The following is a 23,331-nucleotide window of genomic DNA, read 5'->3' as shown; positions in this document are numbered from 1 at the left end:
ATGCTCAGGAAGACTGCCCAGGGCCAGGAGGCAGGCTACACAGAGGCATGTTTCTGGACCCCTAGGGGCTAGGACCGAGTAGGTGCATGGAAGAAAGACAGCAGTTTGGCCACATGTGAAGATCGTGACAGTAGAAAACCCTCCCCCTTGGGTCCTTGGTCACCGATTGCAGTGTAGCGGATACTTCTTTTCCTTGGCAAGAAAACACTGCACCTCGCTGCCTTACAGGGCCGGTCTGCCATGACAGCTGACCAGTTTGCCATTTAGTTACAGATACGATATCCTTGGTCTTTACACTGGCCAGAATTTCATCCTGAAGGGCCCTCAAGGGATCATCTTGAGAATGTGGAGGGTTTCAGGTGCTCCCCCAACTTCCCGCCACAGATGAGTGTTTCTGGGATTCTGAGCTGCTGACTTGGCTCTAGGGTCCCAGGCAGGCCTCATTGGGTAAGGTGGTTCCGCTCTTCAGGTCTTAGTTTCCTCCACTGGGAAGGTCAGTGGCCTTCAAAATGCTTTGAAGAGCTTTAGCAGTTTGGTGGGAATCTCCTGGGGCCAGGGCGCGGTGGGGGGAAGGTTGGGTGAACTGACTGGTAAGCAAGGCTGTACTTGAATTATTTGTTTCCTATGTTTTCATTTCTGACCAAATCAAGAGGTTTAAAAAACCCTGGATTAAATAATCTCTAGGGTTCCTTTGTACGCTAAGCAGCTAAAGTCGAAATAGGAAAGAGCCCCAGACACTCATACTAATTGTTCCCTTCAGGACCTGACCTAGTTTTGGCCAAAAACCCAAGGACTGCAGTTCAGGAGCTGTGGGGCCTCCCAGGACTGTCCAGCTTGTCAGCAGCTGCCTCGAGTGAAGCTCTCTGGCCCTGGTGGAGACACTTAATCAGCAAGAAGTTATTGATAATCTGTTTTGTGCCCACCTAGGCCAGGCACTGAGAGAGAAAGAAAAGAAGACACAGAACTTGTCCAGGAAGGAGCTTTATCATTTAACTGAAGAAGTTAAAATTAGCAGAGAGAACCATTAAAATGCAATAAAATGAAACTATAATTAAGTTCTGCAAAGGTCTGGAGTGATTCTTGGAAGGGCTGGGCCGCGGAGGAGGTTGGGACAGATGCAGACACCTCAGCACACTAGCCGAGACTTGGGTGTTCGGGGGGGACCTGACCTGCCCGGCCTGCGGTGGCACCAGCACCTCGAAGGCCACGTTGATTGCCTGCATAACGAAAATCACTTCCTAAGTCACTTTTCTTGGAAGGGGCTCTTTCCCCAGCCCTTGTGTTTCCAGCAATGACGAGTCCCTCTTGGATGTGTTTGCAGATGCCCCGCCGCCGCCGCAGCCGCCACCGCCGCCGCCACCACCGCCCGCGGACGGAGTCCCTCCACCTCCTGCTCCAGGCCCACCAGCCTCTGCCGCCCCCTAGCCTGGAAGAGGCAGGCAGCGTCCATGCCCGGCGCCAGCAGCTGCAGGGGGGATGACGAGACTTATGTTCCTCGGCTTCCTTGGGTTTCTTTTAGGATTTTTCTTCTCGCAGCCCCAAGCACGCATCCCATATTTCCCCATCCCCCTTGCTGGCCCTCTCCATGCTCGGACACCTCCTGTGTCAGGTCCTCCGCCTGCACGCGAGGGGAAGCCTGTGGGGCCAGTGTGTCCTGGTCATCCTCATGGTAGCCTGTGTCCCCCTGTCCTGCTGTGGGGTGTACTGACCCTTTCTCTGCAGGTCCTGTCAACATGAGAAGTTTATGTCTGTTGTCTCAGTGCTCTCCTGCAGTGTTTGGTTTTGATGCTTACATGGCTAATGCTTTATAATCATTATGTTTTATTATTTTTTTTCCTTTTGTCATTGCTTTAAATGAGAGCATCCTAAGTTCATAGGAACCAAAAAAAAAATGGTGATGGGCAGAGGGAATAGCCAGAGGGGACGAACCTAAAGGCATTATAAGTGACCTTATTTCTGCTAATCTGAGCTAAGATTGGTGCTGATGGTGAAGTTTCCTGAGACTTTTGCCTCACATAGATGCACCAGAATTCAAAGAGATGGGGACGGGGCGGGACCCCACTGATTTTATTCCTGGACCGTAGGGACCTCCCCGCTGCGTGGCCCCTTTAGTACCTGGTAGGGGAGCGCCCAGCAGTACAGCAGACCCACACTCCTTCCCTGGGCCCACCGGTTCTGGCTTTCTATGCAGATGATTTGTTGGATTGGGGTGGGATTTGGGGAGGCATTCTTTCATTCCCTAGACGAGCCAGGAGCGTTTGAGGAGTCTAGGGCGATGACTCTCCACCGAGTCTAGTCCACTAGTCACTGCTTTGTACTCATTCTTTTTTTCCCCTCTTTAAAAAAAAGCAAAAAAAAAAAAAAAAAAAAAAAAACACCTTCAAAAAGGAAAAGAAAAAAAAAGTAATTAGATAGTGCTAAACATTTTAGCTCATGGAACTTGGTTAGGATGGCTGGGGGTTCAAGTCCCCAAACTACCTCTTGCAGTCCGGGGTGAGTGGGGCTCAGTGAAGCGGTACTTCAGGTTTGGGGCTGGATTGGAGAAGTGGGGCAGGATCAAGGGCTCTTGTCCCTTCTCGCTTCCCTTGGTGAGATCTCGCATTCCATCTGTCGCAGGGTTGTCAGGGAGAAGCTGGGGGTCCCAAGGCACGCAGTTGGCCATCAGAGCATCATGCTTTGGGGTTGGGGTTCTCTTTTGGACTGAACGATCAGAATGCCATTCCAGAGGCGGAGCCACAAAGATGCCTTAAGTCGAGCCCATTTTGACCCCTGCTGATGAATTACTTGAGAGTTCTTGGTTTTCTCTTCTTGTCCTTCTTCCCTCCCCTCTATCCTTCCATGTATGGGGGCAGGGTATGTTTGGTGGATCTTGATTTCCAAAGCGCCTGGCCTCTTCATGTCACATTCTTAAGTGGCAGTTTCATTGTTTAGAATGCAAAGTGGAACACCTTTTGGATATCCTTTTCTATATATTCTGTAAAGCTTTACATACGAGAGGGTGTAGGGAGGTGTTTATAAAACACCTCAGAACTGTCTTCCTTAGTATCAGAAAGCAAAATATTAAATAAAACCACAATTAAGATTTGCCTTTCAAACCCTCAGGTGTTGCCTCTAACCAGGTGGCCCTGGTCACCATCCGAGTACTGGAACCAAGGAGACCTTGTTCCTTTTGTGTGTTTGTTCTGGACTCTTGGAGTGGAAATGAGCTTGTTCCTGCTGGAGTTAAGTTCCAATGCATTTGCCTCCAGAAAGATCCCAGTGCCTTTTGACAATGGCCAGGGTGTTCCCTAATTCCCGCCAGTCTTTCCCAAAGGAAACTCCTTCCAAATACTTTTTCCACTGGGGTCTTAGAAGGAAAATGGAATTCTGGTTCATACTGTGGTCCCTTGTTAACCTCAGGTCTTTAATGTGATCGCTTTCAAATTTACGAGATCCAGGTGGAAATACTTTTACTATGCCGGTAACAATTCTACAAAATACCTGAATTCTTAACACTGTTATATTTCACTATAAGCGGTGACTTTTCTTTTCATGTCTTTGATCTGGTTTCGTTCCTGTAATACACCTACCCAATTTTGTGATGGGGGGGAATAATACGTGGTTTTTGTACAAACGTGTTTCTCAGTGTGTTATTTTGGAAAAATGAAGGGAGGGAGTTTTGGGAGATTGGAGGAAATTGATCAAGAAGACCTCATCTCCCTCTTTTTTTTTAGTGAATAAATAGAACATTTCTGGATTCTAGTCCCATTCTCTGCATTCACACACCAGTCTCTTCATGTGTCCTATGAAGAGTCTAAAGATTCAGCCCCACCTGGTCCTGATCCGCAGTGAGTTCAGGGATGTGGGGCTTCCTGACTGAGCACCTGGATGATGCTTAAGGAGCATACAGTTAAATGTGCCTCGCCCACTGCTTCCGTGGTCAAAGTGAAGAAAGGGGTGTGGCCAAAAGCCTGGCACCTTCAAGGGAATGAATAGTTTTGTTTGGCAAGCTAGAGCATGTTTGTCAGGATGCCGTTTAGAGAGCCCCCAGCTGGAGGCAGACCTTGAGGGCAGTTGGTTCCGTGCACCTTGATGTACTTTTGAGGACAGCCTTTGAGCATCCACAGGTGCAAACCCTGTGCCGAAAACAGGAAAGGGCCATTGCCTTCGAGCTGCATTTATGAACCCAGTGAAGCAAAAGCGGGGGCTTCTGCGGCGAGCAGTTAGCACCCGGCTCCTCGGGGAGCTGTGCCGGCCAGGTTGTGCTTTGCTGCCGGATCTGTTCGGACTCACCTCTAGCACAGGGTGCTAGGACCGGTGGGGTCTCCCAGAGTTCTGTATTCCCCAAGGGTGACAAAGAAGAGTAAGCCCTGACCCAGACTAACCGAAGACTGGTTTATAAACTTGAGGGTGAACTCTTTAGAAAGTGTAACAGGACATGTGTAATCCATCAGTCTCTCACAGGTTCCTGGGATCCTTACTGTGGAGTGGTTCCCCCAAATGTGGTTAAGGACAGTAGTCTTCCAACCTCAGTACAGATCAGGATCACCCAAAGCATTGTTCAGAGACAGGCTGCTCAGCCCCACCCTCAAAACTGATGGAGCAGTTCTGGAGTTCTGAAACACCATGTTTTGTTCTGTTCTTTAGAGAGTGGGGGACAGAAGAAGAAGGAGAGAATCTTAAGTAGACTCCATACTCAGCACGGAACCCCATGCGGGGCTCGATCTCACCACCCTGCGATCATAACCTGAGCCAAGATCAAGAGTTGGATGCTTAACCAACTGAGCCACCCAGGCGCCCCTGAAATACTATGTTTTTAACAGATTTCTAGGGGGTCCTGATGTACCTGGGCAAGGGACCACCCTTGGGGAACCACTAGTTAGGAAGGTTGCGAGGTAGAACAAGATCTCTGGTTCCTTACAGTTGATTCTATGAGTTCCATTCATCTGGGAAACATTTGAGGGCCTCTTACTTGCCAGGCACTGGACCCTGCATGCAGTGAAGTCATAGTTATGAATAAGGTAGGCAAGGCTCCTGCACTCCAGGCCACTTAGATTCTTGTGGGGTGGGAGGTGGGGGATGGGGGATATAAGACCATAAATTAATAAGAAATAGGATGATTTTAGATAGTGCTAAGTGGTCATGAAGAAAAATAGTGTAATCAAGAGCTTTCTGGGGATAACGTAAATGGTCTGTGAATTGGGTGTGCTTACATGATTTCTGTCCTGCTGGGTGCGGTAACCTGAGGGTTCCCCCTCATTCCAGGAAGACCTCATCTGAATAATCCAAGCACCCTTTGTCTGGATACACAGTGCCAGCCCTGAGATTTCCTTCTGCAAACCTCTCTGCCTGTGGCCATTAGTGTAAAGCCCCTGCTTTCTCTTCTGCTGCTCCTGGAGCATAGCTGCACTCCAGTTGGTCCCTTGAAGGAGGACTTATTGGGAACAAGGTGAAAGCTCCTTGCTCCCCTGTGAATGGGTGTTCTCCATCTAAGGAAGTCACCTTGCGGGATGGGATGGAAGCCCAGGACCCTCAGTGTTGGATGTCCTTGTAAACGGCTCCCCTGGACTTCATTTCCTGGTGGCTTGTTTTTAGGCCCGCCTCCTCTCTTCTTAGGAAGCACCTTTGACCCTGAATTTAAAACCGAGCTAAACAGTAATGACCAAAAGGAGAGAGTCCTGTGAATCAACTTAACCAGAGGTTCTCAAAGCAATTAGAGCCAGTTCTCTCCGAGCCCCCCAGCCCTTTCCAATCCGTTGAACCGTAAGGGGAGAGAGACTTGTCTGATCCCCTCTTCCTGCTCCTGGCCTGTCTTGGAGAACTGGGGCCAACTTCATTCCCTTCTGTCCCCAGACCTTGCTGTCCTTCCAGGCCCTTCCAAGCCCACAAAGAACCGTCAGGTGACTGCTAATGGCCACCTTACCACTGCAGAACCTTAGGGTACAGCCTTTGCAGACTTCTACAGAATAGCCGTGCCTTCACACAGTACAGTGACCAACACCTTTGGACGACTTAGACTGGAAAGAAAATCCCTCCCACTCTCTCCTGTGGCAACGTACCACCTCAGGTGCCCTCACAGCCAGATGGTCCCAGAGGGAGTTAGGAAGCAGCAGTGCCACTGGAAGGTAATAGCTTCTTTGCACAGGCTGATTTCAACGGGTGGTTTGGCCCTGACATTTAGGATTTCCCATAGTCATCCAAATGGACTGGCATTCCTTGTTCCAGTCTGCTTACTGTGTAGTACCTATGGGTTTCCTGAGAATCACCTGGTGAGGTCGCTGGTTGAGACAGCAGGACTTCTGCAGACCAGCCTAGCTGCTGCATGTCTCAGGCTGTGTTGACTTATGCTGTGTAGCTCTCTCCCAGCTGACTTGGCTTTGGGGGAATGAAATTCAGGGGCTTCTCCAATCTTGCAGCAGACCCATTGCCTGGACAAGATGACCACTTCCAGGTTGGGACAGGCCTTCCTTTCTAGGAGAGTACTTGTGCAACTGAGAATCCAGAGTTCTTACAGCGAGCAGGGGCTTGTCAGCGCACATAACCCGGGCCCCTGACTCTTGGCTCTCCCGTTCCTCCCGGTAATGCTGCAAGAAGGTCCAGTAGCAGCCCATCACCAAAAATGGTCAGAGCTGAGAGGCCACACTAGGTGGCCCTTTCTGACTGACCTGGGACATGAGTTGGGATTATTGCCATCTCGTACCCCGTAAGAAATCATAGCATTGACTCTTAAATGCCTAGGTGTAGGTGCAGGGGTTGGGGAGAGAGACTAGGCTTCCATTCTGCCAAGTGAGGCCCGACCTCTGCATCCTGATTCCTCTTGAAATTAAGAAGCAAGGATGAAAAGGTTTGAAATCAAGATCTTGGCTCAAGTCCTGGCCTTACCACATCATTAGCATGATCTCAGTGTCAGTTTGCAAATGTGCAAAATGGTTACAAGATTTGACAAATCAGAGTACTAGGAAGACTAAAAACTCACAGAAATGTTAGTAGTTACTACTAAGGACTTAAAACCTGGAACCACGCAGCTTCCTGTTCAGACTGAAGTATGCCCCAACCATGGCAACTGGAGCAGCTCCTGCCCTGGACAGCAGCCCCTGGTTAAGCTAGAGGCTTTCTGTGCCCAAGGAGGCAGGCTGTAGCCATGGCAATGGGCCTTGTGCCTGCCTTGGTGCTGGAGGCAGGTTGCCAAACCCAATAGGAACCTCAGAGGCATGTGGAAGCCATTGCCTCACAAAAGCATCCTTGATGCCCAAATGCACAAGACTTGGATGTGGGGACATGGGTGTGGGCTCTAGACGGGTTAATCTCCCTTTCTTCGACTCTGTAGTTCCTATGTCTTAGCTCTCTTATTTAGCCCACCCTAACCCCTGTGCCCAGAAAAAGTAATGCAGTCCCTGGACACTGTGGCTACCACTATCTCATAAAGGAGATGGGTTACTGACTCCCAAGGTCACACAGAGCTGATGCCATATCCTGCTTTTCCTGTCACACTCCATTGCCTGATGAGCTTCTCCATTCATCTCGAGGCGTCTCCAAACCTGGTGTGCCGTGCTCCATTCGGAGGTCTAGGGGGAATCAGAATGAACGTGAATGGCAACCATTGGTTTAGGATCCCAAATGAAGAAAGTGGTTAAAAGAATTTGTCCCCAAGTTAGGGAAGGAGGTCATTGAGGAAGGCGACGTTTCATATTTTATTTTATACAATGTGCGTGTTATAATTCAAAAATTAAATTGAAGCCAGCCTGGCCAGCTGAGAGGGTGGGGCATGTGACTTGATCTCAGGGGTGGTGAGTGCAGACCCCACATTGGGCATGGAGCCTACCTAAAAATTGTTTTTTTAATTGAACTTAAAAGAATATATTTAAATATTCAATAAAATATATTAAAATGAGAAACCGGAGTAGCTGGAGTTTTAACAGAGAAATGGGAGAAGGGTCCCATTCAGAACTTTCTAGTGAAAAACACAGGAGTGGTCCTCATGCCCCAGCTGTCAAGGCCCCATTGGTGAGGCCTCATTCCCGGACAGACCCGCCTGGGGAAGGAGGAGGTAGTCACGTCTCCACTCTCACAACCATCACCCAAGAGTCAGACCCAAGTAGAGGAACACAGACTTGTACATAGGCCAAAAAAGAAAATACAGAGGTAAGCCACAGACAAGGGAAGCAGAGATGGGGTTGGGGGGTGCGTTAGTGCCTCTGTGGCCAGCCAGCAAGTGCAAAGCCCAGCCCGGCCCTCTGTTCGGAGAAGACTGTATTCCAAACCGGTATTTACTGTCCCCAGAGGCAGCATGAAGCCATGGAAAGAACCTCACAAAGTCAGCCCCTTTGCAGGAAGCTCCAGACCCACATTCTGTGGTGGGAGTATCTGGTTGTCACTGGTGCATGTTTGCTTCTGCCGCCCTTCCGGAACCTCCCAGCGCCTGGTCCTGTGCACTCAGTGTGCTCCACAGTCCAGTGGGGAATTGCTGTAGACAGACGATATCACCGGGAGGCTGGGAAGGCTTCGCAGAAGGGACAGGTAATGGAACAGAGCTTTCTGAGCCCGTTTTCCAGGCAGACTTGGAGGGCAGGGAACACCAGCCTGCCTAAGAGGCTCCTGTCACAGGACTGTCTGAAAGGAACCCACTTTGAACCAAGGGAATGCCATCCAGAGACACGCACTAGGACGTGAGGAGATAGATTCTCTAACTTGGTTACCTATGTGGCTCCCTAGAGACAGAAATGGGAGTGTCTCTCAAATACCATGGGTGTCACATCTAAGGTGGTGAGCCCTAATGTCATTTGGGTCAATAACACACCAGGAGGTGGGTGGTTGCTTTGCGGGATAAGCTACCAGGACTAGGCCACAACTCCCCACCAAGCATGTCTCTGGGGATGAGGGGTCCCTGGCTGAACACCGAACTTCGGTCAGCCCGCACACTAGTCTAACATCGCTCCTGGAGCCCGCGCGTCCCTAGGCTGCGATCTTGGCTCCTTGGGTCAGCCCAGGACCTTGAGTTTGCTGGTCTGGGACACATGTGTGTTGGGAGGGTGGTGGTGATGGATCCTGGGAGGAAGGGGCCAGGATTAAAGGGTGCTGCCCAGGCTACCCCGAGGAGACGAGAAGAAAGGCGGGAGTAGCCGTAGTCTCAGAAGGGTCTTGCCCCCTGCCCCTGGGATGCGTTGTGGAGGGCCTGGCTGTGCGAGGTCTGCGCTTTGGCTGTGGACGGATTAGGTCTGATCCGATTAGAGCCTGGGCGGTCGGCTTCGCCACCTTGCCTGGCGCTGCCGGCGCCTGCCCCGCCCCCGTGGGCACCCGCAGACGTCCCCGAGACCCTTCCCCGCCACGAACACGGCATTGGCGCAGAAATCCGAGAGGCTCCGTGCGCCCCGGACTCGGTTCATTTCCACAGCGCGAGGTCGGGCTTCCGCCCCCTGCGGCCCTCCCGAGCCCCGCCCCAAACTTGCGGGTGTCTGGGCCCCCGCCTCCGTGCTCGCCGCGTGGCGGGTGGGTTCCTCGCAGGTGGGGGGGAGCCCGTGCCAGCCCTCCACCGGGAGGGCTGTCCCGCCCCGCAGCTCTCCCGCCCGTGCACCTGTCGGCTAACGCCACGCGCGGCGCTGTGCTCCGCACCCACCCGCGCTACTCCACGTCCGTTTGTCTCGGCTTCCAGAGCCGGGGGGTCTGTCTGTCCACCGCAGGCGGACCGAGCCGGGCAGGCGTCAGAGCTACGTGCGGCGGGGCGGGCGCGGCGGGCGGGGTGGGGGCGGCGCTGAGCGCGGCAGCGGCGGCGCGGGAGGCGGGGAGGCGCGGCGCGCCGGGGACAGCGGCGGACGGCGGCGGCGGCATGCGGCTTCTCGCGCTGCCCACCGTGGGCTGAGACGGCCGCAGCGCGGGCGGGAGGCGCGGCGGCCGGCGAGCCGAGGGCGCAGCCAGCCGGGCAGACCGTGGACAGCGGTCGGCGCGCCGCGCCATGGGCCGAGCCGGGGGCGGGGGCCCGGGCCGGGGGCCGCCGCCGCTGCTGCTGCTGCTGCTTCTGGGGGCCACGCTGGTCCTTGCCGCCGGGGCCGCGCCGGGTAGGTACCGACTGCGACCGGGACCCCAGTGGCTCTCGCACCTCACCCTGGGCCAGGGTCCCGCTGGCCTCGGGTACAGGCGGAGTTCGCGAGCTATGGCAAGGGGGCGGGGCAGCGCCTTGCTCGCGACGGGGGCGGTGGAAGGGGCGCGCGAGGAGGTGGGGTACTTGGAGGAGGCCGAGGGGTGGGGGTCGGCCCCGACCCGGGTGGGTGGGCAGAGGTGCCGGCTTGGGGGAGGGGCCTGAGTGGGCGGGGCGTGAGGGTGCGACTTCGAGGCGGGACCTGGAGGGGATGGGGCCCTGAGGATGCGACCTCAGGGCGGGGCCTGGAGTGGGGCGGGGCTTGAGGGTGCGACTTCGGGGCGGGGTCTGGCGGTGGGGTGGAGTCCTGAGGGTCAAACCTCTGCCTGGGGCCGAAGGTGGGGGCCGCCCCGTTTACACTGCGGGCCTTTCGGGGGCGGGGCCTGACGCCTGAGGGGCGGGGCCTGAGCGGGAAACGTCGGGTCGGGTGTGTTCCGCGCCCTTGGGGGCGTGGCCTAAACGGTGGGGCGTGGCTTTGGGAAACCTGGTCCTGGAGTCTTCGGGTGGGCGGGGAGGCCGGGAGAGCGAGCCGCGGCAGGGGGCGGGGCCCTGACGTGGTGCCCTCTCCCTCCCGCCCACAGCGCGTGAGGCGGGCAGCGCCGTCGAGGCCGAAGAGCAGGTGAAGAGCGTCCTGGAGTGGGAGCCGCGTGCCAACAGCACGCGGGAGAAGGCCGGCCCACCAGCTGCTGGGGTGGATGAGACCTCATGGACTGCACCTGGCGGCCAACCGGCTGTGGTGGGGCCTGGGGCCGGGCCAGAGGAGGCACTGGAGGCGTCCGCTGCAGTGACCGGCACCGCCTGGCTGGAGGCCGACAGCCCGGGCCTGGGTGGAGTGACCGCAGAGGCGGGCAGCGGCGACACCCAGGCCCTGCCAGCCACGCCCCCGGCTCCTGAGGAGGCCCTGGGACAGTCATTGATGCCCCATGTTACCCCCGAGGCTACAGAGGCCAGCGGACCACCCTCCCCCACTCCTGACGACAAGCTGAACCCAGGCCCCGAACTCCCCAAGGAGAGCCCCTTAGAAGTTTGGCTGAACCTGGGAGGCAGCACACATGACCCACATGGGCCAGAGCCCACGTTCCCCGTTCAGGGCACACTGGAGCCCCAGCCGGCGTCAGATATAATTGACATCGACTACTTCGAAGGATTGGATGGTGAGGGCCGTGGCGCCGACCTGGAGAGCTTCCCGGGGTCGCCAGGAACCTCAGAGCACCACCCCGATAGTGGGGGAGAGACCCCCTCCTGGAGCCTGCTTGACTTATACGATGACTTCACCCCCTTTGATGAATCTGACTTCTACCCCACTACATCCTTCTATGATGACTTGGAGGAAGAGGAGGAGGAAGAGGAGGATGACAAGGATGCAGCAGGAGGTGGAGACCTGGAAGATGAAAGTGACCTTCTGGTGCCCACTGAGAAGCCTGGTCTGGGGCCCGGGACTGGCCAGCCCACCAGTCGGTGGCATGCCGTCCCCCCACAGCATACTCTGGGGATGGTCCCTGGCAGCAGCATCGCCCTCAGGCCCCGCCCAGGAGAGCCAGGCAGGGACCTGGCCCCAAGCGAGAATGGCACCGAGTGCCGCAGTGGCTTTGTGCGGCATAATGGCTCCTGCCGGTCAGTGTGCGACCTCTTCCCAAGTTACTGTCACAATGGCGGCCAGTGCTACCTGGTGGAGAACATAGGGGCCTTCTGCAGGTAAGGGTGTGGCAGGCAGGTACACAGGGACTTATAAAAGAACTGAAAGGCATATGTGAGGCCTACTCAGCAAAGAGGTGGGCACAACTTCCAAGAGGTAGTGAGTTGCCAAGCCAAGAGGCTCTTGGGATTCCCAGGTCAAGAGATGTTCACGCAATATCTTCCACAGGAAGTTACTTCTTAAATGTACTTCCTGTGTGTGCCCTATACCAAAGCACTAAACTATAAAGGCAAAATGAAGGGACTACTCTGAGGGTTTTGGAAAGCAGCCTTTACTGGCTCAAGGGGTCCCATGGGAGAGTTTTGGCTACAGTAGCACAAAGAGTAGGCTTATAAGCCTGCTCTGAAGGAAAGAAGGCCTCTGAGCATGCCCTCTGAGACACATGTGTGGTAGGAGGTGAACTCTGTCTATCCACAGGGCACCTGTAGGGGGAGGACTTATAGAGTCACAGTGAGGAGCAGACCCCAAGAGCAGCCACTTAAGTCGGTCAAGTGAGGCAGAGTATCTTTCCTGGCATAGCAGATATGGGGTTCCTTGACTTTGGTAGTGCCTTTTCCCCTTCTACTTGATCTTTGTCCTCCAGCGCAGAATGTTTTAAAGATCCTGAGAGTTTAGTGTCTCTAAGGACGTCGTCTGCAGCCAGTATCCCATGCCTCATCAGGAATACATCATACACCTGCCCTCGTGGCAAGGTCATTAACCTGCTGAAAAGCTCACTGGCTTATTCTGGAAGAATCCCAAGTCAGCAGTGATCTGGGTGGTTTGCTTGTCTCCATCCTTTATAGACCCTGGAAGTGGGGTAGGACCCCCAGATTGCTCTGGGACTTGTTTCTGTTGGTCCTAGGAGGAACATTTCTGGGATCTAGGTGTTTCTCTAAGTGTCATTCCTGATGTTTCTTTTTCTTGGTCTTTTTGGAGGTATGTGAAGAATTCAAATTCTGCAGGTCTTGATGTTCCGATAGAAAAATAATATATAGAAAGTGTGAATGTTGTGCCTTTGGCATTAAAGCTGACTTCCAGTTCCTTCTTTCCTATAAGCGATCATGAAATGATTAAGGTCAGTCATATAGAATGTGTCCACACAGTTCTGATTGGAGTTGTCCAGTCATTGCTAAAAGGAGGAACTGTCATCAAGACATTATGGCAACAGTACCTTGCTAGTTGGCTAAGGGCTACCAGAAGTATGTGGGAACCCTGTGATTTTGCTCCTCAAGCTTTGGTTAGTGGGATGATAGTGATGCTTAGTGGGATTTACCCTGGGAGCTCTGAAATCTCTGTGTGAAATCATTGTCTTTCATCCTGCTGGAGGCCTGGCTTTTCACCTTCAAAGTAGTCTTGCCATCACCGCATGAAACGGAGAGCCCTGGATGCCTCTGGAGAGCTAGCAAAGTTCCCAGAAGCTCCTGGAGCTCTAGGGACTCCAGAGTGAGAAAGCAAGCTTGTCCTCAGTAAGCTGCCTGGCTGTGCTGACCAGGGATCCTCCAGTGGGTCCCGCCTCAGAGGGCTTTTCCACAAGTCCCCCCACCAGTTCCCCTTGCTCACCTTCCCTCCCAGGGGCACACTCGGTCCTCCCTCCCAAAGATCCCTCCTCAGGCTGTGCATGCCCAGGCTCTGCTGTGGCTCAGAAACTGTTTTGCATTCCACTCACAGAAGACTGCCGAGCCCTCCGTTGCAGACTGCAGCACGCCTTTGTCTCTGTCACCCTGACCCACTGCAGGGAAATGGGCAGAGCTATGGCAGAACTTTTCTAGAACCGTGGGTTAGTGGGATCTTCATTGCCCACTGCGCTCAGACAGATAGCCTCCCAGGACTGCAGAGCGTCCTTTGGAAAAGAAAGAGTTTCCTGTTAGTCATGTCTCTGCACACTATTTCGGGTGTGGAGTAGTCAGTTCTCTGAGGCGAGGCGTAATTTCCCCTTTTCTGGACCCCTTTCTCTTGTCTGTCATTCACCCTGAGGTTCATGTCCTCCCTCCTTTGCCTGCCTCTATATCCTTCCACATCTTTCCTCTTTGAAGCAGCCTGGTTCCCATGGAAACAGCAATGTCATTGGAAGAGTTGGAGCCTGGGAATGTCCCCAAGGGCAAGAGAAAGTCACTCAACAAAAGGACTGAAACCCACCCAGAGGGTTGATTCTCACTGTGCTTTCATGACTGTTCTCATGGTAATAGGACAGGAAGCTTTAGGGGCAGAATTTGGGGGGCTGCAGAGAGAGGAGGAGACTACACATCCATCTTTGTGTTCGTCCTTGTCTGTCACTTCCTTCTATTTCAGCGTCTGGGGAGCCTCGTGAACTAGACGGGACTGCAGAACACCAGGAGAGGTTTTCCCGGGTAGAGTGGGTTGACTACTTTTGTAGCCAGAGGTCCCATTAATCTTGTTTTTCACCCAGAGCCAAGGGCAGGGGAGCTGAGAGAATCCTATGATTGTCCTCCTTGAGGCTGCGAGGTAGAAAACCAGAGTTCCCACCCGCCTTCCACGCAGTCCCTTAACAGTCACGTGAGTGACCTGTTCACTCCGTCCCTCGGCACTCTGGTTGTCTCATTTATGTCCTGGACCCCAGCGCTGTCCTGCCCACTGCATGGGGTGGCCACGCAGAACCTCCACCCCAGTGCTCTAGACCCTCACGGGAACAGGCTGCTGAGGTGAATGTGGGGCGAAGGGGCCAGGCCCTTGCCGTGGCCGCCAGCCCGCCCCCTCAGTCTCACTCTGTCGCTGCCCCAGGTGCAATACGCAGGACTACATCTGGCACAAGGGGATGCGCTGCGAGTCCATCATCACCGACTTCCAGGTGATGTGCGTGGCCGTCGGCTCAGCTGCCCTCGTCCTGCTCCTGCTCTTCATGATGACCGTGTTCTTCGCCAAGAAGCTCTATCTGCTCAAGACGGAGAACACCAAGCTGCGAAGGACCAAGTGAGTCTGAGTCCGCCAGTCCCACCCCGCTCCTGCGGCTGCCCCGGCCATCTGACCCGGGGATCTGGCCACGGGGGTTCCTGGCACCTGCTGTGCCTCCCTAGTTGTGTTGTCCATCCCAGAGGCTCCCAGGTTGATCCCTTCCTGCACGGAACTTGCTGGCATTGTGGCAGGACCTGAGCCCCTGGGGCACACTGTCCGGCACCGTCCCCAGTGCCTCCCACCCCGTGACAGAGGGCGCTTAAGGAAAAGACACCCAGCGCCCTCCTGGCCGTGGTCCCCCATATACGTTACTGCGCTCAGTCCTCCCACAGCGGACTGCACCTGCTCCCTGGCTCTTTGCCGGCCGCGGCCAGTGTGAGGATCTCGCTCACGGACTGCGAGGAGTAACCCCAGCTCCCTCAGACCTGCTGTCTCCCAGGCCCGACTCCTCCTGACTGAACGCTGGAGAGAAGGGCTTGGGCAGCGCATTGCCATGCCCAGCTTGTCGGCGCCTGGTCCAGAGAGAAGTGCAAGGGATTTAGGGAAGTCCTCTTGACCTCTCCTAAGTAGAATTTTGGGGGTGGAAGGGCCTAGGCTAGGCTTCCTCTGTGGTGGATTTTCAGGGCCAGGTGGGAATAGAGTCTCCTTCAGGCTTCTTTCTTAGCAGAGGAGTGACTGCTGTGTGCATGTGAGATCCACACGTGTTTCCCTCTAAGTCCAGGCCTTGCACACTTGGCCGTGGCCTTACGCACTGTGAGAGAGTCACTCTGTCCCTGAGCAAAGTAAGGAATGTTCTGAAGTGTCACGGGAGTCACAAAAGGAGGAGGTTGCGTTTCAGCTTCCTGGGGGCCCGAGAGACAGTTGATGCAGAACTGCCCCTCCCCGTTTCGACCTGTTGCCCCCTGACTCCCCTCCCCCGCTGACCCAAGACTCCCTCCAGAGAATGCTCCTGAAGTACTTTCCCTGGGATCCTGGGAGAAGGACAAAAGGCCATCTGTTGCTCCTTTGCTGGGTGAACTCCTGCACTGTGCAGATGCGTGCGGCCGCTGGGAGCCTTTCAGCGACCCGTCCTGGCACGGCAGGGGCCTCTCCATTGTGCCTGTGCGCTGAGGCGGGCCGGATCCGTGCATGTCCTCATCAGCCAGGACCCTGGGTGGCAGGGGGAGGAGAAGGCCACGCTGCGACCACCTACCAGGGTAGCTGCTGAGGAGGCCAGGGGAGAGAAGGAGCAGCTGACAGGGCAGTGGAGAAACAAGAGTGGCGGCCAGAGACAGTACCATGTTCTAGGCCTTCCTCCATCAGCAGGCTTTGTGTTCTGCACAGAGCCTGGCCCCCGTGGCACCTTTACCTCCGAACATGCCACCCTCACTTCCCGGCGCGTGCTTGCTTGCTTTTGGGCTCACGCTCCACGTCCTCCGTGTGCTACAGATACTGCTGCAGTGTACTGCCTCTGAGACACGCATTTCCCCCCACATATTAGCGTCTCTGAAATTGGACTGCGTCTCACAATCACTGGCATCTTATCATCACTGTTGGCCAGATGGCAGTCACGATGTGGTTGTAACCGCCTGGCAGTCACGGTCCTGGCCAGAGCTGTTCATATCGTTGTCAGTGCTTTATCTGAAGTCTCCGTGAGCCACTTCCAGTATATAATAAAAACTCTAGGTGATAAGAAAGTTCCTGGGTCACGGTTTAAGGGGCAGAAGTTTTTTTCCTCCGCGGTGCATCAAATAACGGCACTCCTTATTACGGTCCATGGTGTCTGGTGAAATAAGCATTTGACCCGCGACGCTTTGGGCAGGCTTTGCCATGATCGTCGCACTCACGTTTTCCCTGCTCTCTTCTGTCCCAACCAGCAAATTCCGGACCCCGTCTGAGCTCCACAACGATAACTTCTCCCTCTCCACCATTGCCGAAGGCTCTCACCCAAACGTAAGGAAACTTTGCCACAGTCTCTGTACCTCCTTTCCCCACTCCACATGCCTGCACCTTGGCTCCCCGTGATGACTTGTCTGTCACCTGTGACTCGTCTTTCCCACCCTCTCCCTTATCCATAGGCCTGCCCAGGCCACTGCTCTTGTCTTTGGGCTACTTCCGAGCTGGGGACAGCTCCTCCCAGCTCTGGAGGTGAGCGTGGGGAGACCAGTTTGGGTGGTGACGTGGCTAGGACAGGGATGGCGCGCCACTTCCTTGACAGGCAGCTATAGGTGGTACCAAAGATCTTTTTCCAGGATGACTCGGGATTTTTAGCTTTATCTAGACTTTAGAAGTCCGATTTTTCCTTCCCCGAGTCTTTCTGCTCTCTGTATGGAGAAGAAAGACTGTTTTCGTCGTGAGGGGATGTCCTTGTGGTCACTGAAGTGAATGGCGGTTGCTCTTCGGGATGGCTGGACCAGTGTCCTTTACTCTGTCCAAGGAGGCATATTTACGCTGGTGAAAGCTGAGGAGGGCACAGAGCACTGGTGTCATAGTAAGTCTAGGGGTAAATTCTGTTCTTGGGAGGATGGGCTCATAAGTATCAGTTGAGACTTAAGAGAAGGTCCCAGTCGAGCAGTTTCTAAAGATCCTGGCCTTCTAGTATGTCTTCTGGACCACACTAACCGGTAAAGAAAGTACTGGGTACTGTGAGAGAAAATTTCATAAGTAAAGCAGAAACCGCCCAAGCTCCTCCAGATCACGTCACATCCGAGCCCGGGACTTCGGCACGTGACACAGGCCCCGTACCACACGGTGAAGGCATCAATACGCGGATAAGGGAGCAAAACTCAGACTCACAAGCTACCTGCGGCTGGGAAGCTCGCGGAAGAGCAGCTTGTGCTGCTGTGGGGACGGCACGGAACTAGACCACTGTTTTCCTCTGATAGGTGGGGATGGTGTAGCCCCAGGAGGGGAAAGAGAGAATAACAGTAAACGTGACCTTGTTCACCAAACCCCAGGGAAGAACTTGGCCTGGTGGAGGAGGAGGAAAAGGGTCGACTTTAAAGAAGAAATGAAAGAGGTTAGTTTAGGATAATTTGTTAAAGTCTTTGATACAAAGGGTAGAGAAGCAGATACGATTTTACTGGGTATGCACCGAGATACTAATACGTTCAAGACCATCTAATAACCCAGGACGCCAGATGTCTTATAAACGTTCAGATTGATAAGCACTTTAACCAGCCCTCGAGATAGGCACCTTGAGGGCCGGAAGAGCCTCCCTCGTCTCCATACACTCCATCCCTACCTCGTTCAGCCCCACGTGGCAGTACACGTGTGGTCGCCATCTGTGGAATGCTGGCAAAAGATGGCCTAGCGGGGCCTTCTGGTTCCGCTGTATGCATGGGGCAGCCCACCAGACCTGTATGGTGGTTCCTGGTTCCACTGTACGTGTGAGGTCGCCTGCCAGACCTGTGTGGTGATTCCTGGTTCCACTGTACATGTGGGGCAGCCCGCCAGACCTGTACTATGGTTTCTGGAGGCAGGGTATTCCTTGTCCAGAGAGCAAGGGTCCTTAGGAAAGTTTCTGATGCATACATTCTTCTGGCATCCCAGGTATAGACAGACAACTTTCCTCTTCCCAAAAAGGGAGGGGAAGGAAATAGCTCCTCTTGAAGGTCTCGGTGGTATGAGCCAATACCGAGGTTTCCTTGGCTGACCTGACTTTGTAGAAGGTACGGCGTTTGTCCAGTAAGGCTCCCACTGACCTTGAGTTCAGAATACCACAAGGCTTAAAACTGGAGCAGAGCACGGGCTGGTCCACCATGGGGGACTCTGCCTGAGAAGGACCTGAGAAGGACCTAAGAAGGGGCGGTCGGGGTAGTGCTCAGGACATCGCTCCGTGGAGGGGCAAGATGAGGTTCTGGTGGTCTCCCGCCCCTCCTGGATCTTACAGGTTGTGTCAGCCTGGCATCTTGCCCTCCACTTGTGCCCCAGGGGACATCCTGTTCTCTCTGCCAAAGCTCTGAGTGTGAGAGGGGATGACTCTCCTATCCAGCAGGGTGTGTACCCCCGGATCTCCTCCCTTCAGCTCTTAATTCTCTCCATCCAGCCTACAAGTCAGACTTGATCAAATTCAAGACCTTGTGGGCACTGACGGTTCAGACAGTTGCCACTTTAGTTCGAAGTGAAGCCTTGTCGGGCGCTTCCTTCCCCACCTGCAGTCGCCCAGTGCTATTCCTCACCTGGGCTCTGCAGCAGGTGACCGGTGGCTGCTTAAGCCTGTGAGCCTGTGTGCAGCCAAACAGCCAGCCTCTGAAAGGAGCATCAGGAGGGAAGGGAGAGCCTGTTCTCCTCTGCCTGGGCTATGGAGGCCTGCGAGTTCTCCAGGACCAATGGCCAGTGTGTGGGAAGCGCAGCGTGGCTAATGTCACCTGAAATCCACAGGCCAATGCCACGCACCGCCCCGGTGGATCTCACAGCCGTGCTGTCCATAGAATGTCACGGATATGACACGGTCTTCCCAAGATTCCACAGACCTTCCAGGATTTCAGTTTATTCCTTACTGGCGCATCTCTGTGGTGTCCCTTAGTGCTTCTCTGCACTCCCTCCCCATTTCAATCTTTCTTCCTTCTGAGGCTCTATTTCTTTCGTGCCACCTGCTGAGGGAGGTTTGTGTCTGGAAAGTGGGACTCCAGGCCTGAACCCACACCATTCCTGGCCTGAGGGATACCCGTTTGGCTGGGGTGGAATGCCAGGAAAGGGAACACAGAGCAGTTCCCAGGACTTAGGCCAACTAGAGGGCCAGCTCCCTTGCCCTGAGGGATTTCTGGCACTTCAAAGGCAGATGGGTCTTCTGCTGAGGAATCAGCAACCCTAGGCTTGCTAGGATCCAGTTCTGGCGGAGAGACGCTCAGGCTAGCATAGCTCTGTCTTGGTTCAGACACTCCCTCACCTGCCCTGTTTGTTGGAAGTACTTAGCTTGTCTAATAGCATTGTTTGGATACCTGCGTTCCTTATTTTTAGAATATACTCATCCCACCTGTTGGCCCAGAAGTCCATTTTCTCATCTGTCTAGATCCCAGGAGCCACGCTTAATTTGGGCCCCCACCTTCATGGCCTCACAGCTTTGATGCCCATGTCTGTAGGCACCCCTAAATATACTTTTCTTTTCTTTTTTTTTTTTTATTTTGTTTATTTATTTGACAGAGAGATCACAAAGTAGGCAGAGAGGCAGGCAGAGAGAGAGAGGAGGAAGCAGGCTCCCCGCGGAGCAGAGAGCCCGATGTGGGGCTCGATCCCAGGACCCTGGGATCATGACCTGAGCTGAAGGCAGAGGCTTTAACCCACTGAGCCACCCAGGGGCCCCCTAAATATACTTTTCCTCACACGAAGCCTGTTTGCCCCAAAGACTATGTGATGGCGGTGGGTGGGGCAGTCAGAGGGAGGTGGTGTTGAATAACAGGAAAGTGAGTCCCATCTTTGTAAGAGGCTTGGCAAGTATGGGCCATCCTGTCCTACTCCAGATTTGCTGTGATGCAAAGTCTGCTCTGCCTGGGGTTTTTAAAGGCACAGCTCTCAAGCTTCCGAGCCCATTGTCTCTCCCCAGACAACACAGAATTACGCGGCATGAAAAGTACAGTTCTTCCTCATCCCGCTTCCCTCTCCATACAGCCCTGTGTGTGTGTGTGTGTGTGTGTGTGTGTGTGTGTGTGTGTGTGTGTGTATGAGTGCATATACATACTGAACATAGCAAGGAGATCTTTCCATCTCACTACATCTGTATGTGGGTCATTGAAGTTTTTTTTCTAAATCTCTCCCAGCAATAATAGAAAATGCCAAGGGCCTAAAATCTGCCTCAATACCGTATGAAGTTCATTGCTTCTGGCCCTTGTGGCATTGGGAATGGGGAACATGTGTTCCCCTGTGGTCTGGAAATCATTCCTGAGGTCTTTGAAACTCTACTATACTGCTCGGTTGAAGATAGTCTTCTGGAAAAGTGCCAAGTGAGGCTGGGGACAGGGAGAGGCGACAGTGATTTTTGTATGCACACAGTCCTTTTGAATACCTATAGTGTCCTGTGTGAGCCTGGAGACTTTCTCTGCTTTCTTTCCAACCAGTCACTACCCCGACCCAGTGCCATAATGGGTCAAACTCGGTAGCAGTCAGTATGGGTAAGAACTCACCACAGTTGTACGGAGTAGGTCCTGCTCCCAAAGCATGATGATTCCCTTCGATTTCAGAAGTGGTTAAAGTCAGAAAAGTCTGAGCTAGCTGGTCAGAGAGCAACATTCCCTACCCTTCTCACCACCTGTGCCTGTGATCAGCAGACCTCCAAGCACTCACAGTAGCTATCTGGGGTGCCTGAGAAAGAGCTGAGGCCCGCCAATCCCATGGGTGTACAGGCCCATCTCCGAGATATGGTGGGTTCCATTCCAGGCCACCACAACAAATAAATAGCAAAATTAAGCAAATAAAAGGAAAGTTGTTGTTTTGTGGTGCATACAGAAGTCAGGTTTACACCATACTATAGTGTAGTAAGTGGCCAACAAAACAGTGTACATACCTTCATTTAAAACCACGTTCTTGCTAAAGAATGCTAACCATCATCTGAGCGGAATTCCAGCGAGTTGTAATGACTGATCACAGATCACAAAACAATAATAATGAAAAAGTTTAAGATATTGTGAGACTCACCAAAGTGTGACACAGAGACAGGAAATGAGCAAACGGTGTTGGAAAACGAAGCCGATAGACTTGCTCAACCCAGGGTTACCACCGACCTTCAATTTGTATGAAAAAAAAAAAAATTCGGTGTCTATGAAGCACAAGAAAATGAGGCGTGCCTGTAAGGCCCGGACGGCCCAAAGGAAGAGAGCCGTGGGAAGGCAGGGCATGGCTCAGAATGCCCAGAATGCAGAACTGGGGGACTGTGGACCGCTGTGGGTTTCCTGAAAGCCGGCAACAAGCAAATTCAGGTCTGGGTCCGGAGCCGGTCCGAGGGCTGCGGGCAGCACACACACCCAGGTAGGCAGGAGGGCTCGGTGCCCGTCAGGAACGGATGGTGAACCAGCAGCGCGAGTCCCATCCGACACGAAGGACGACAGGCCTGTTGAGGCAGCGGGACTCACCCAGGCGTGGATTGAGGAAACACCTTTCAAGTTAGCATCTCTTGGTAGATAAACCCCTGCCAGTAAGGGGCACACACACTCAGGCCTCCCGTCAGAGGACGTGTAGTTTTCAGGGTGACCTTCCTAGAAAGCGGCGGCAAAGGCATCCGTTCGGTTCATTCGAGTCTTAGAGTCTCTTTCTTTCTTCTCTCCAAAGCCTGGGGTGGTTCTTTGACCCCCTCTATCCGCCGTCTCCTTCCCACCCCTCCCTCACCCTTTTCCCTCTTCCAGGATGATCCCAGTGCTCCCCACAAAATCCAGGAAGCTCTCAAGTCCTGCCTGAAAGAGGAGGAGTCATTTAACATCCAGAACTCCATGTCACCCAAGCTCGAGGGTGGCAAAGGTGACCAGGCGGACTTGGAGGTGAACTGTCTTCAGAATGACCTCACCTGAAGCAGAGCAAGAAGAGAGGGCATGGGGGGCGGGGGGTGGGGGAAGAAACGTGACCTCCTCTTGTACAGAGTCTATTTCTTGTAACCATTTGTTAAACGCTTTCTTTCTCTGGTCTCATGGCATGCCTTGATGTATTTTGTACAGGAGGGAGAAAACACAAAATAAGCAAAGAACCTGAACAGAACCGCATACATTGGGTTGTTTTGTCTGTGCTGTCTGTACATTGCTTCTGTCGCTGTGATTTCTAAACCTACGCTTTTATTTCAACTGACTTTTTTTTTGTACTTTGATCCACCTTTTTTTGAAATAAGAGTAAACAACAAAGTTCTTGAAATAAAACTTTTTAAAAAGCCATTTTCTGAAAGTCATTGTGTCCACTCCCTACCCATCCTTGTCAGTCTGTGTTGAATTCTTTTTTTTTTTAAGAGGTTTTATTTATTTATTTGACAGAGAGATCACAAGCAGGCAGAGAGGCAGGCGGGGTGGTGGGGGGGAGGCAGGCTCCCTGCTGAGCAGAGAGCCCGATGCGGGGCTCGATCCTAGGATCCTGAGATCGTGACCTGAGCCAAAGGCAGAGGCTTAACCCACTGAGCCACCCAGGCGCCCCTCTGTGTTGAATTCTTAATAAGAATTCTTAATACGAATAAGAAATAAGAATAAAAAACTTCTGATTTATACATGTTTGAAATCCCAGAGGTGCTCTATGCATCGGCTTGGATTGCCGTAACAAAAACACCACAGACTAGGTGGCTTCAACAATAGAAATTTATTTTCTAATGGTTTTGGAGGCTGGGTGGATGTCCAAGATCAAGGTAGCAACAGAGCTGGTTTCTGATGGGGCCTCTCTGCCTGGCTTGCTCACAGCCACCTTCTTGCTGTTTGCCTTTTTTCTGTGCACATGTGGAGAGAGAGAGAGGTCTCTGGTATCTCTTCCTCTTCTGAGAAGGACCCCAGTCCTGTTGGATTAGGAAGACCCTGTCTCCAGATACAGTCACACTAGGGGTTAGGGCTTCAACATATGACTTTTGGGGTGACACGACTCAGTCCATGAGTCTGTAGTGCCTTATATATTAAGAATACCCTTTTCTAGGTACACCTGGGTGGCTCAGTGGGTTAAGCCTCTGCCTTCGGCTCAGGTCTTGATCTCAGAGTAC

At 53.5% G+C, this 23,331-nt stretch overlaps 2 protein-coding genes across 5 annotated transcripts in view; both read left to right on the top strand.

Annotated features, from left to right (window-relative positions):
- LOC111143825 (SWI/SNF related, matrix associated, actin dependent regulator of chromatin subfamily c member 1) overlaps window positions 1-2,367 on the top strand; it is a 172,230-nt gene extending 169,863 nt beyond the window's left edge. The window contains exon 28 of one of the 2 annotated variants that reach the window (XM_022497748.1): window positions 1,322-2,367. In XM_022497748.1, the coding sequence (XP_022353456.1) occupies window positions 1,322-1,425 (104 nt within the window). In that variant the 3' untranslated portion in view covers window positions 1,426-2,367. Of the gene's footprint in view, window positions 1-760; window positions 1,288-1,321 lie in introns of those variants that run through there. The other variant, XM_022497749.1, reaches the window with a different exon arrangement.
- A 7,561-nt stretch (window positions 2,368-9,928) lies between these two features.
- Window positions 9,929-22,591, top strand: LOC111143826 (chondroitin sulfate proteoglycan 5). Of its 3 annotated transcripts, XM_022497750.1 has the most exons (6): window positions 9,929-10,031; window positions 10,693-11,806; window positions 14,529-14,717; window positions 16,556-16,692; window positions 20,598-20,620; window positions 22,016-22,177. In XM_022497750.1, exons 1-6 carry the CDS (start codon window positions 9,929-9,931, stop codon window positions 22,175-22,177), a joined length of 1,728 nt encoding a protein of 575 aa, XP_022353458.1. The 3 variants fall into 3 exon arrangements, with proteins under 3 accessions (XP_022353458.1, XP_022353459.1, XP_022353460.1); XM_022497751.1 differs by lacking the exon at window positions 20,598-20,620 and having other exon boundaries at window positions 16,556-16,631; window positions 22,016-22,591; XM_022497752.1 differs by lacking the exons at window positions 16,556-16,692; window positions 20,598-20,620 and having other exon boundaries at window positions 22,016-22,067.
- Window positions 22,592-23,331: the final 740 nt, after the last annotated feature.

Source organism: Enhydra lutris, unplaced genomic scaffold (genome assembly GCF_002288905.1).
Source record: "Enhydra lutris kenyoni isolate GAN:26980312 unplaced genomic scaffold, ASM228890v2 scaffoldscaffold10, whole genome shotgun sequence".
Lineage (NCBI taxonomy): Eukaryota > Metazoa > Chordata > Mammalia > Carnivora > Mustelidae > Enhydra > Enhydra lutris.
The sequence above is the reverse complement of the archived record's forward strand: the minus strand, read 5'-3'. Positions and strand labels throughout refer to the sequence as shown.